General features: G+C 38.7%; 2 protein-coding genes across 2 annotated transcripts; both read left to right on the top strand.

Annotated features, from left to right (window-relative positions):
- The first annotated feature begins 3,700 nt into the window (after positions 1–3,700).
- LOC120631005 lies at positions 3,701–5,902 on the top strand. The gene is made up of 2 exons (XM_039900396.1): positions 3,701–5,404; positions 5,769–5,902. Exons 1-2 carry the CDS (start codon positions 3,841–3,843, stop codon positions 5,900–5,902), a joined length of 1,698 nt encoding a protein of 565 aa, XP_039756330.1. The 5' UTR covers positions 3,701–3,840.
- A 76-nt stretch (positions 5,903–5,978) lies between these two features.
- On the top strand, positions 5,979–7,871 carry LOC120631015 (uncharacterized protein K02A2.6-like). Its single transcript, XM_039900408.1, has one exon. It carries the CDS (start codon positions 5,979–5,981, stop codon positions 7,869–7,871), a length of 1,893 nt encoding a protein of 630 aa, XP_039756342.1.
- Positions 7,872–14,115: the final 6,244 nt, after the last annotated feature.

The following is a 14,115-nucleotide window of genomic DNA, read 5'->3' on the forward strand; positions in this document are numbered from 1 at the left end:
AAAGTAATCCTTATGGCTGGAGTATCTACCTGTACCTACTACAAATAAAGTATACGAAAGTTTGCGACGAATACAAAATTGCACATTAATTTAATTCACTATACAACGTGTAAATAAAACTTCACAGGCTTTAAAGGTACATTATGTACTGTCTCTGAGACTTAGTTGTGAAACCGAAAACCTAATAGTTTTTGAGTAAACCAATGCCATAATTTTCTACTGAAAGAAATCAGATATAGTCCTAACATCACGTGCAAAATTAAAATCAAGTGACTCCTGTCACTTTATTAGTTACGCGTCGAACAACGTAGGTACTATGCGCGTGTCGGTATTTTATTTTCAATAGGGTAGCCAAAGGCCACCTAGATTTTTTTTTTATTACGGAAAAAACAAAGTTGCCAAGAAACATATACTCGTTCGCGGACTTGGGTTAACAATGGTTATTAGGTAATATTATAGTAATGTACAACCTAATTCCGCCTCATAGCATGCAGTATTGTTCGTTAAGAATTCGTTGGTATGGAAAAATAAATATGCTTCTTTTGATTTAATTACAGAGTGAATCCTTATGAAATATACTTATATATACTTCAATATTATTTATTGATTCTGTTACACATATAGTTTTTGTTAACATTAAGGATGGTAAATGAGACTTAAATAGTTTTCTATTGAAAGAAGACGACAAAACAAACATTGTCGTCGTTTTTTAATAGGAAGCTGGTAGTAGTAGAGCATTATTGCAATGCTGTGTTCCGGTCTGAAGGGCGTGGTTTCCGGTGTAATTGCAGGCACATGAGACTTAACACCTCCGTCTCAGATTGATAGAAACTGGGCGGCATGTTGCAACACGTGCTGCTTGCATGTCCTGATAAGTGTTATCTGTTTATAGGTCGATCAAACTAAAAAAAACTTGAATAGAATTAATAGACCAGACCTATATTATGCTTGTTTTTTTTTTATTCCACTACAAGTTAGCTTTTAACTGCAATCTTCCCTGACGATTAAAATTTCTAAGAACGGGCTAACCTGTTAGGGCTATGGCAGTTAAGGATTGAAGCAGGCGTAACTTTGCGGAATTCCATGATATATTATGAAAATTAAGCTTAATTTTCTATACTCTGCGAAAAGCAGGAGAATCCATATGGTGTTATTTATAATTTCTTCAATCTTTATACTCCATATCAAACAGCAATGTATCTTCGGCAATGTACCCTCTACGCTCCGAAACCGGAGCATCCTCAGGTGATATAGACTTTACAATGAATAATTTTTAAGTGGAGTATAGCAAATTAAGCTTAATTTTCATAAGTATGGCAGTTATATAAAACCAAACCCTTGATTGGTTTCCACGCGACGTAATACCAACGCTATCTCACTTAGCGACACTTCTTTGTCGGCTAGACCAGACAAGAGAAAATTCTGAAATTATACAATTGCCGTTGCCCCTAGAAATCGAACCAGGAACCGCCTGCTTAAAACCACAGCGCTCACCGCCATCAGAGAGCGTCAAAATAAAATTAATAAAATTAAATTGACTCCTTGTCAACTTTCAGGTATTCTAGTTGAGCGTTGATTCGAGCGGGCCTTCAGAAACTGGGGTCTAACTTCTAAGATACTACTGACACTATCCCAAACTTTCCATCTCACACTATAGAGAACAATTTTCAATAATGGTAGTTTAGAAGTTGGCAGCTTACAACTATCTGTAGTGCTCGTTCTCTAGCAAGTTACTTAGACTGCCACGTACAAGACTGCCAATTTAACTTCACTATCGCTGCAACTGAGATATATTGCACTCGAGAGACATGATAGTTTAAGGAGTATACATCATAAGGAACCTGGAAGAAGCCAATCTTGGCACAAAACAGGATAAGGATATTTTGCATCCCAAAAATGCACAGGGTACAATTTCCGGATGATAAACAAAAGTATCGTACTTTTAAACAGCTCATAAGGCAGTTAATCAGTTATATTGATATGTGCTTGTTTTTCTTTAGCCCGCCATACTTTTTTTTACATTGCTATACATATATGTGAATCTGTAAAATATTGTTTAACTGTATATGGTATATATGCATATTTTATGTGTCTTTAATACATATTTTTATTTATACTTTATTTTTATAACACTATTGCATAAAACGGATAAAAAGTATACCGGACAAAATGAACATAATTTTCAAACAAAAGACGACCTTATTACTATTAAGCGGACCCTCGCGAATTCGTCCGCGAATGGGTCTTCGCAACTTCAAAAAGTAGTCGTAAGTTGTCGTTAAAAGAAACAATTCCGACAATTCCGATACACTTACTACATATATCCGTTTGGCGTAACGTTTACCGTTCACGCATCACACGCATCGGAATAATCTCAAAAAGGATATTTTTTGTAGTTTCATTTCTCATGAATGATAGTAGACATTGGTCGCGTGATGTCATATAGCCTTAATTGATACTACCAATCCATAAAATAAATTGTAATCGAAACAACATTTTCTGCGAGTAGCACGTTCAACAAAATAAACTCTAAAGCGTGGAGTATATGACATATACTTACGACCAATCCAAATTAATATTTTTAAATAGCGGAAACTACACAGACGTCTGTGTGAACATCTGAGTTACTCCCTAGTCGCATCTAAACATGTTTTACTTCAAAAATACATACCGGTAAGCAATATAGCATTCCGGTATGAATTCGCGCAAAAACCGATTAGGGGTATAAGGGTTTCATATAACTGCCCCTAACAGATAAGTCCGTTAAAAAAAATTCCAACTTCAGTATTTTACTCAATAGTTAACACTGAAAGTGCCGGAAAAGTATTCACACTTACTCAACGTTAACTCTAAGCTCAGAGAGAACAAAGCTCTAAGCTGAAATAAAGTGAGGCAAGATGTTGAGTGACAGCTCCTCCGGTTAAAAGCTCCTCGGTTGTAATGAGTTTAAGAACTCTCGACAAAAAACAAGGTGTTAGAGGTTAAGGCTTTACATTCTTTTATTTTAGTAGAAATATTACAGTCAGATTTTTGTTAGTAATTAAATCTTTACTTCACATGCATTATGAATATAACCAGGCCGTCAGTTTTGACACTTTTTCATTTTTTCAAGGGTCTTGTTAAAAAATTCTGAGCATTTATATACAGTGGGTGTAAATGGCATACTCGTAGGTTTTGCAGAGATTTCCTACAATCTTTTATTCACCTAGTAATTACGTTACTTAGTTATTTACTGATTTATAGAAATATTTATTTAAATAATAATTATAACTGCGATAATAATGTAACCCACTTTTGTTTCCACCGGCGAACTTATAGTATTTTAGGACACAAAAGCTGCTAATGCGACTTAACTATAGTCAAAAGTCAAAGTCAAATATTTCATTATTCAAAAAGGCACAAAGATGGCACTTTTGATGTTTTGATTGCATACAAAATGTGTACATAGTAATGAGTAGTGATGGCGATAACTACATTCGTAAACTTAAAGCTAAAGCTACGAGAGTTCATATCACGCCCTGGTCTAAGAAGAAACCCACAACTGAATTATCTAGGTGTTCTTTTTGTTATCAGCAACTCACATTGTCAGTTGAAAATATTGATATAATAGTTATATATATATATATATATATTCCCTCGTGGTTTTTGGAGGTAATAATTGTTGGGTAGTTCCATAAGTAATTATGTATGTACCTACATTTGGTCTCATATTAAATCAGTCTGTTATCCACTGCCTGGTTTTATTGCGTCATACGTAACTGGCGACGAGTTTTATCGATATTTCACTAATAATAGTTAGATTCATAGTGATAAATACGTTTCAAAGTCTTTATTGGGAACATGCCTTACGGAAAAATTGAAAGTTTCGATTTGTCATCGCGAAAGTGGACGATATACGTAAATCGTGTAAAACAATTTATCGCCTTGAACGAAATTAAAAATTCTCTGCATGTTGCCACGTTAATAACCGTAGTTGGAGAACCAACCTACGATTTGATGTGTGATTTGTGCGCGCCCGATAAACCGGAGGATAAAACGTTCGACGTACTGGTTGAAATAGTAAAGAAGCATCTAGAACCCAGGCGTTCGGAAATCGCAGAACGGCATATCTTTCGTCAGCGGCGACAAAAGCCGGGTGAAGATTTGAGTTTGTATTTACAAACCCTTAAACATCTGGCTAGTACGTGCAATTTTGCTGAAAAATTGGAAGAAAACTTAAGAGACCAGTTCGTCTCGGGGCTTGTTAACGACGAGATGCGAAGTCGTATATTCGCGGAAACGGACTTGAACTACAAGAGGGCAGTGGAATTGGCGCTGGCGCTGGAGGCGGCGGAGCGGCACGCGGAGGCAAGCGGCTCGGGCGGCACGGCGCCGGGCGCGGGCCCGCACGGCGCGGCGGTCGCGGGTGGCGCCGGCGCGGCTCCTGTACAGGTGCATAAGCTGGACGCGGCGGACAGCGGCGGGCCGCGCGGCGCGCGTCAGCGGCATTGTTGGAGGTGCGGGCGGCAGCACCCGGCCGAAAGGTGCAAGTTTCGGCAATATACTTGTGATCTGTGCATGGCGAAAGGCCATTTAAAGAACATGTGCAAAAATGTGAGTGAGCGTCCTAGTCAGTTTACGAAGAAGAAGAAGAATCAGTTTTTTTTAGAAGCTGAAACGGAGAACGACGATAGTGATTTTTATAACATACAGGTTGATGGCGTTGCGGATAAACCGTATGTAGTACAAATTTTTATACAAAGTGTCCCTATAAATTTTGAAGTCGATACGGGTAGTAAAATATCAGCAATCAATGAACATATGTTTAAAATGTATTTTCAATCTTGTGAAGTGTTTGAATGTAATTTAACCTTAAGGTCCTATACGGGGAATGTGATCAAACCCATCGGTTTTATTAGAGTTCTAGCGCGGTATGTTAATTGTAATGGCGAGGAGCGCACGGCGCGGGCGCTACCGCTGTACGTCATACCGGGCGGTGGTCCGCCGATACTAGGCCGGGCGTGGCTGCGACATTTACAGCTGAATAATATCAGCATAAGGTTAAATCATTTGGGACAACCGAACACGGTTGATGAGACGGAGCAGATAATTTTAAATTTTAAACAAGAATTTTCTGATGTTTTTGCCCCCGGATTGGGTACTTGTACTAAAAAGTTTTCGTTACGGCTGAAAGATGATGAACCAGTTTTTCATAAAGCACGCAATCTACCGCTAGCGTTGCGTGAACCTGTAGAAAAGGAGATTCAACGTTTAGTTAGTCAGGGCACTATTGTCAGAGTGGAAAATTCAGATTATGGGACCCCAATCGTCCCCGTTATCAAGAAATGTGGCAGTATTCGAATATGCGGCGACTATAAGGTCACTATCAATCCTAAATTGAAGCGCGAACCGTACCCGTTGCCGCGTATTGAAGAGTTGTATAGCATACTGAGCGGAGGGATTTTTTTTTAGTCAGATAGACTTGGCTCACGCTTACGAACAGGTAATTTTAACCGAGGATTCCCGACCGTGCACAGCAATCAGTACACATGTAGGCACTTTTCAGTATATTCGTACCCCGTACGGTTTAAGTTGTATACCGGAAAAATTCCAAAAGATGATGGAGGAAGTAGTAAGAGGGGTACCGAATACGGTCGTATTTTTGGATGACATTTGCGTTGCGGGTGCTGACTTTAAAAGTCATCTCCGGAACTTGCGTGAGGTATTTCAGAGGTTGCAAAAAGTAGGGCTAAGAATCAAGTTTGAAAAATGTGAATTCTTTAAATCAGGCGTCTGCTACCTCGGTCATATTATCGACAGGGACGGCCTACGGCCGGACCCCAAGAAGATCAGAGCCATTGCCGAATCACCCCGTCCCACTGATGTTCAACAGCTCAAGGCGTTGGTAGGTCTCGTTAACTAATCTGAGTAATTTATTACATCCACTTTACGAGCTATTTAAAAAAAATCGTCCTTGGAACTGGAGTGCAAATTGTGAAATGGCCTTAAAGAAAGTAAAAAATATTTTACTTAGCGATAAAATCTTAGCTCACTACGATCCCACCTTGCCTATAGTGTTGAGCGTGGACAGCAGTGCTTGCGGGGTCGGGGCGGTGCTGGCGCACCGGTACCCGGACGGCTCGGAGCGACTGATATGCTGCGCGTCGCGAACTCTGAACGCGGCGGAGAAATCGTACAGCCAGCTCGATAAGGAGGCACTGGCGATATTTTTCGGTGTCACAAAGAATCACCAGTACCTTTATGGTAGAAGTTTTGTTATTCGTACGGATCATAAGCCTTTGTCCTATATTTTCGGAGAGAAACTGGGTATCCCACAGACGGCAGCCAGCCGCTTACAGCGGTATGCCGCTCGGTTGGCCGCTTACGACTATACCGTAGAGTGGGTCAACTCTGCACAGAACGGGCCCGCGGACTGTCTCTCGCGGTTGCCATTACCTCAGAACGGCAATGATAACTCTGTGGATGCATATTCATATTTGTGTTTTTTAGAAAGCGCGTTCCCTGTGAATCATAAAGACATAGCGGAGGCGGTTAAAATAGATCCCGTTTTGCGAAACGTTTATAAATATATAATTTTCGGTAGGCCTTCAAATACAGATGTCGTTCAAGAAAAGCCTTATTTTAATCGCAAAGATAATTTGTACGTAGACTCTGGTTGTATTATGTATAACTACAGAATAGTCATACCGCCCAAGTTCCGCCAATATATTTTAAACGAGTTACATGAGGGTCATTTAGGGGTTGTCAAAATGAAAAACACAGCCCGGAGCTACGTATATTGGCCGGGCTTGGACGGTGACGTTGAGCAAATATGTAAAAGCTGCGCGGCGTGCCAGCAGCAGCGCGACGCGCCACCGCACGCGCCGCTCACGCCCTGGGAGTTCCCCGCGCGGCCCTGGCAGCGCTTACACGCCGACTTTGGGGAATACAACGGGAAACATTACTTAATTATTGTTGATGCGTACAGCAAATGGATTGAAGTTTTTCAATTAAATAGTACTGCTGCGAAGTTCGTAATTTCTAAATTTAGAGAAATATTTGCTCGATTTGGTTTACCACTTCAAGTCGTCACAGATGGGGGGCCTCCGTTCGGTTCCCATGAAATAAAGGAATATTTTAATAGGAACGGTATCATCCATAACATCACTAGTCCGTATAGACCTAAGGGCAACGGCGCCGCCGAGAATGCTGTTAAAACTGTCAAACGCTGTATTAAAAAGGCTTGTTTCGAAGGGGTAGAAATCGATGCTGCAATAAATAAAATGTTGTTTAATTATAGAAACTGCGAGCAAGCTACTACCGGCGTAGCACCAGCAGTAGCATTGATCGGACGGAGATTGAGGGGTCGTTTGGATATTCTACGGCCAGATGTTGCATCACGTGTCCGCAGTAAGCAACTTGTGCAAATTGAGCGCGCTGGTGGCACGCAGCGTGAGGTTCAGCGTGGAGATAATGTGTTTATTAGAAATTATGGCAGAGATAAAACGAAGTGGGTTGAAGGTCAGGTGAGCGATCAGGTAGGGCCTTCTTCGTTTGAAGTTAATGTGCCGCATGGCACGGTAAGGAGGCATATTGATCAAATTATTAAACCTGCTAGGGCCTCTAAGCGCTACTCGCTCACATGCACCTCCAAAGACACCAATGGTGACATGACGTCAGACTTTGATATTTTACCCGAGCAACCTGTGACGGCACAGAATTCAGAAATAATATCGGGACCGGAGAGGAAGGATCACAGTTCTGACGTTCAGTCTGTTGTTAAAGATCAGGTAGAGGATGATAAGTACGAACTAGCGTCCACCTCCCCAGTGCCGGTAACGGTAGAGAGAAAATGTCATGGTCTGAGACCCCTTCGTCATAGATTAAATTAAGTTCATATTTATCTCTTTATATTAATATTATTTTTTGTATTACAAAAACACCATTGTAATTAAGTAAGGAGGTGTTGGGTAGTTCCATAAGTAATTATGTATGTACCTACATTTGGTCTCATATTAAATCAGTCTGTTATCCACTGCCTGGTTTTATTGCGTCATACGTAACTATAATGAATAATTTAACGATGTAAAACAATGTAATTATCACAAAGAATGATGTTCGGAAAGAGCAACTTCTAATGTTTTTGCAGTTAGAGTAAAGCTCGAATTCTTAGTAATTCTAGAAGATTTTTTTGCAAATAATATAAAGGTCACACTGTCGCTTAAAAGAGGAATTACTTTAAATACAGAAAACTTCATCATCGCTTTATAAATTAATAATTACAATTGTGAATAAATTTTAGATTTTATAAAGTTAAATCGAATAACAGAAATTTATATTCATAACGAGAAACACCCTCTACCACACCTTCACCAATGTAAACTGGCAATTGTTAATAATTGACCCACATTTCCTTTGTGAGGCGCATTCCAATTGGATTCGTGACCGAAGCATTGCAAGGCCCAAGTTTCAATTTGAGTCTTGCATGCATTGTAGTATATAAAATACTGAGAGGAAAAGGCAGAAGTGATAAGCAAAACTAAAAAATGGATAACACTTTTTCTGCAGGACTACTGCGATTTGCTAAAGTATTGTAAGAGTTTTCTCTGCGTATGTGCGAAGTTTTAAGTCAAATCCGATTATTTGTTTGAAACACGAAATAATACGAGCACTTTTTAAAACCATCAATAATTATTTCACACCTCCGACCTTTTTGCATTTTTAAACCATATCTGCAGTGCAATACCGAGTAAACTAAAATTCTGTAGAAAACTGCATGCAGACATTCCAGCAAAGTTATTAAAAGACAGGCAAAATAAAAAAATTGGGAGAAATCAGCAGTATAAGACCAAATTAAGGAGTAGTAATAAAATAAGGTACCCGTTTTATGGCAGCGGCCATCTTAGACCGATTTTCATTAAACATAGCTAAAAACACTCCCGAAGAATTCACCTTTGAAGCAAAAGAAAACGAAATCAATGTCGGTCCATCCGTTAGCGAAATACGATGTTGCATACAGACACACTCACACACACACGTCCAACTTATAACACCACGCCGTTTTAACATCGGGTGTTAAATCAAGTTTCGGATTCACCAAGAACAGAGCCGCAGAATGGATTTTACTGTAGTTGGTTGGTTAATTGGTTTATTGTAGGTAATATTAAAATGAAATTTTATAAACATTTATTTATATTCGCAGTAAACACCTTCCATTACCTTCAACGATGTAAACGGGCAATTGACAATAATTGGCTCATAACTCCTTTGCGATTTCCTATTGGCTGCGTGACCCGAGCAATGAAAGGCCCTAGCGTCTTGCATACACAGTAGCATATCAAAGACTGCGGAAATAAGGTCAAATGCTAAATGTTCAAATCACAAATAAAAAATAACCCAAAATATGGTGATTGAATCTGAACCTATTGTGGCAAAGACATAAAGTTGATCTTTTTGCAACCATCTAGGTAAAGCTTGTAACTTACACCAAATCCTTTAGCATGAGCTGCGGGTTTGTTTAGGGGTAAAAGGGTCAAATAGGCGTTACTTTGTTATTAACAAAGTTTGAAACCCTTCACAGCTTATCCGCATTTTGGTTTCTTCGATTGACCTCTCAAAATGACATTATTTTACCAAATTTTGGAATATTTCGGAAGACCAAGAGCAAACTAACTTTTCTTCTAATTTTTGGCTGGAGGTTATACGGGTTTTTTCTTATTTTAATAAGTGACGATACATTACAGCCGTGTGAAATTGTCAATGGAATAGTGGCGTCATAAATAATCATTGTAATAACCTGTGCCCAAATGTCAATTTGATGTCCATGTTCGGATTAATTCTTGCATCGATCCTGATGGCAATTGAATGAATGAATATAAAAAGTATTATTGAACACTTAACAAAAGTACAGAATAATAAGATAAAACACAGCACAGCGTATACAATTTTCAACTTGCCACTGTTATAGATTATACGTACGTATGTAAATTGTTAATGTTGGAAAATAGCAACTGCTGAGTTTCTTGCCGGCTTCTTATCGGTAGAATCTGTCTACCGAACCGATGGTAGAGTCACTATACACAGCAGGCTTGACGTTTCAAAAGTGCTTATATTAGGCCTACTTAAAATAAAATAATTTTGACTTTATGAATTTTATAACGGGCAGCAACGTCCTAAATGCTACCACTACCATATACTGCAAACACCATCCCGACAGCCCAAAGAGGTGATTAAGGGCAAACTTTCCCTTTGGAAGAGGCCTTTAGCCCAAAAGTGGAGTATTATAGGTTATTGACTTCATAATCTATAGGTTAAACCATTATACTACCTATTAGCAGAACAACCAGACATGAGTTAATAGATAAATAAGTAGACTACCATGATAAATGTATACAGACTTTGCAAACATTAATCATACATAAACTACCAAAATCTAGCTTTAAGCTGCGAGTAATTTAATTTTATGATATTCAGAGCCGTCAGTTTGATGTTAAGCCAACGCTTCCTAACACGGAGGCATCTATAGCTTTATAAATAGAAATTCAGTACAGTGGATTGAATTGTTCTGTGAATTGAGCTACTGAAGAAGCAAAGAGCCCCGATGACCATGGACTATATCACTCGTCACATTTCTAATTTAATAAATAACACTTAAGCCCAAGGTTAAGAATCTTAGCGCTTTATTAACTCCCGGAGAGATCGTTACCTACTTTAATGACTACGCCGACGTCGCGACGAGGCTGGGAACGCTTAAATATATCGCCTTTTGGGACATAAAACGGTTGATCCTTTATTTTACGATTCCGGAGACAAGCAGTTGTCTCATTTAGCGACTGAGTTTCTTGGAGGCTTATTCTCATGCGCGACATTTGAAACTGATGAGAAAGACTGAAAAGATTTATTTTTTAAATTGCCTCAAAGTTTGAGTCGACTTACTTGAGTTTGAGACGACATTCTTCTATTTGTAAAAAATGCTATTTTATTTGGACTAAGCTAAATTATCCGCTTTATCCTTTTTGCGTGAAGTTGCCTTTCCATTGAGAAAAGCTTTTTTAATTGAATGCCTTGCGTTTTATTTTATCAAATAAAGAATGTGTATCAATATTTGGCTATGAATGTGGTAAATAGGTTTTTATACAGTCCACTTCTATCTAGTTCTATCTATTTTATAAATGTTACTCGAAATAACAAGACTCATGTTAGAAAATTAATTTGACCTCACTGTCATTCCTGTAATTAAAACTGCTTCCTGCATATTCAGATAACATTTTACAGTCATAATTACTATACTGAAATCATTATAATGAAAACTGTAAACATAACAAATAGTCAGCCCTCCCATTGTTCGGTCGTGACTCCGCCGTCTGTATTGCTCGTTGAATGCATCTCTGAGGTGAAACAAGTGTTGGCTTTTTTGCGTGTTTTGTTTCCTCTCATAACTTGACTACTTTAGTTATTCTTAGTGAGACTTTGCAATGGTTCCTATAATTTACTAACTTAAAGGACTGGCAAACAAACACTTAGGAATTCATACCGGTTTATACTCTATTACGTGTTTGGCGTTGTGTCGGGCGAAATGTAGCTGATAACCAAAATAAGGGTTGTGATGGAGTCACAGGGAGTCAGGTGCAAACGCGATAAGTCGACAGTAATTGAGTTCTAATGCTTCACGATACAAAGGGGTGGCTTACCCCTTTGTATCGTGAAGCATCAGGCCATCAAACCTTATATGAGGCTTAGACTTAGGCACCTCGGTGTGGGGTGACGTTAGACAGTGTTGGTTTTAAGACCCATGTCCGGGTGACGTTAGAAATCGGGGATCTTGTCCTTGTCGAGGAAGACTGTGCGGAGATCTTTTTTACGTTTTCTAATTCGTATGATTTCTAGCTTGTTAACGATTGTTTTGGTGCGCCTTCTTATGTCATCGGCGTTTGGGTCGGAAGTGTAAGAGGACGCCTCAAAGGATGAGTTATACAAGGGGGCTGAAACCAGCCCCAAAAGCCAACTCTAATAGCATATTTATTAGTAATACCAAAGACTGTGGGAGGCCTTAATATAACGTTCCAAGACTTGAGCAAGGTCTTTAAACAAACAGGAATGAATATGAGCATGCACTATATATTTCAGATAAGTATTTCGACCTGGGACACACGTTCCAGTTAGGTAAAGAAATAAGAAACATTACTGAAGAGCGAACTGGCATGCTGAGCTTAACCTGCATTGTAATCAAACGTTAAATGTGACTGCAGCCAAGTGAAAGCATAGCATATAATATTGATAAATCTATATTATATTTTTAATGGAGGTCTAATTCAAAACCAGGTTAATGGCCGAATAAATTTTGAATACTCGGCAGTATTAAGGTAGCCTCATTCCATACTTACGTTGTACACTAGTGCCTGGAGACCAAAGTGTGCGATAGATCCGTTCGCCAGTTATAAGTTGTGGTGTTTCGAGACATTTTCGCTAACTAAAGATACAGGCAACCAAGAGCACTTCACTGCTTCGCTCTAAAGGAGTGCAATAAACTATTACAATTGTATGTAGTAGAGATGTAGTATTTATATCTGAATTAGCATCAGAGAAGGGAGTCGGTCCTGCACTGATCCATTGCAATGCAGATTCGCTACTTGATAGACCGCTCTGGCTCGCCGGCCGGTTGCCGCTGACGCAAACTTGCACCAATTCACATTACTGGAGTGTCCTTGCGAATTTTAAAGTAAATGTGACTGATGTTAAGGACTGGTACTCAGTTGATTCGAGTTTGTAAGAGAGAAAGAGTTATAAGCGAACTTTGTTATGCAAAAATATGCCGATTTCTCTTGCTAGAAGATACATACATACATATAATATAAGTGATACATTAGTGCGCTATACATAATCAATACTAATATTTATATAGCTAAGGTGCCTGTTTGTTTATTTGGAGATAGCTGGTACCCTGCTGACGGGAACTTTTTTCGCGACATTGTAACACAGATTTTGTTACGCATATGCAGGTCTTAACCTGTCTGGGCAACATTTTTCGAGAGCCTGCATTCTGGTTCCTTCAGATGTCTCTCAATAAGTTTAAAGTTTATATAAAACGTAAGCTTGCATCCTATTACAATGTTAAAGGTTACTTAAACGATAAAAAAGCTTGAGTGTGAATTGCTCTAACTTTATAGCTCTATTAATTTACTGTGAGATGGTAATAACAAAAAAGAAATACCCGGCCAACTTTGTTGTGGGCTCTTCTTAGACCAGGAGCCCTCGTAACTTTGGGTTTAAGTTGGCGAACGAAGTTATCACCATCCCCTTACAATTATGTAAAGCTACATGAATAAAGAAATGTTGATTTAGATTTTTTGATTTCAATAACTGACCGAAGTAACACAGTTTTTTGGCTTTGATAATTGACTCTTTCACCTGTCGACATATAATACGGCTTTATTCAGCCCCATGAGATTCTTTATGTCTATTTTCTCGAGATACACAGTATGTAATGTCGGCTTGCAGTGTTGCTAAAATCCAAGAGATTATTTCTGACGATTACCTTCACGCAGTTGTAATCGCTGAGTCTTATAAGTGGGAGGTCTGGAATTCATTCCCCAGCGAAGAATTTGAGAATTTGTTATTTCTGATTTTCTTTATGTCTGGTGGTAGGGTTCGGCTGTGGCAACTTACCAGCCGGTAACCAATTAGGAACTTATTATGTGAGATTGCTGACAATAGCAGTTCCCAAGGTAGGTTTGCCTTGCCTAAGTTTGCCAAGCCGAAAGTAATTTTTTCTAAGCAAAACTCAGGAACCCACCTGAAAAAAATAACCCGTAACCAAGCAAATAGGAAGAATTCCGTTTTTATAATATTAGTAAAGATTAATGTTACTAAAAATTTGTTCTGGTTACTCTGATCTTTCTTCAGTTCGTTATGGCTACCAATATTATATAAAATTGACTTTATTAGCCTTAAGCCAACGACATTGAAAATATACAAATTCATTGTATAATTTCGGTGTCCATGCGTTTTCACAACCAAACAAGAAACGCGGATTTTTAACTATGTTATATTGTGAAAAGCTCTTTCAATTTTTGGCTTTATCTGCAATTTCTGTTATATATAACTTAAGCGCCTTTAAAGCAAGATTGAATCATTATC

The sequence above is a fragment of the Pararge aegeria genome, chromosome 2 (assembly GCF_905163445.1).
Source record: "Pararge aegeria chromosome 2, ilParAegt1.1, whole genome shotgun sequence".
NCBI classification, from domain to species: Eukaryota; Metazoa; Arthropoda; class Insecta; order Lepidoptera; family Nymphalidae; genus Pararge; species Pararge aegeria.

Bases quoted from the DNA above. Each gene is read 5' to 3' on its own strand.
- LOC120631005 (XM_039900396.1), top strand. From the start codon at position 3,841: ATGCCTTACGGAAAAATTGAAAGTTTCGATTTGTCATCGCGAAAGTGG. The intron at 5,405-5,768 runs GTATTGAAGAGT...TCTTTAAATCAG, and splicing joins CGAACCGTACCCGTTGCCGC to GCGTCTGCTACCTCGGTCAT.
- LOC120631015 (XM_039900408.1), top strand. From the start codon at position 5,979: ATGGCCTTAAAGAAAGTAAAAAATATTTTACTTAGCGATAAAATCTTA.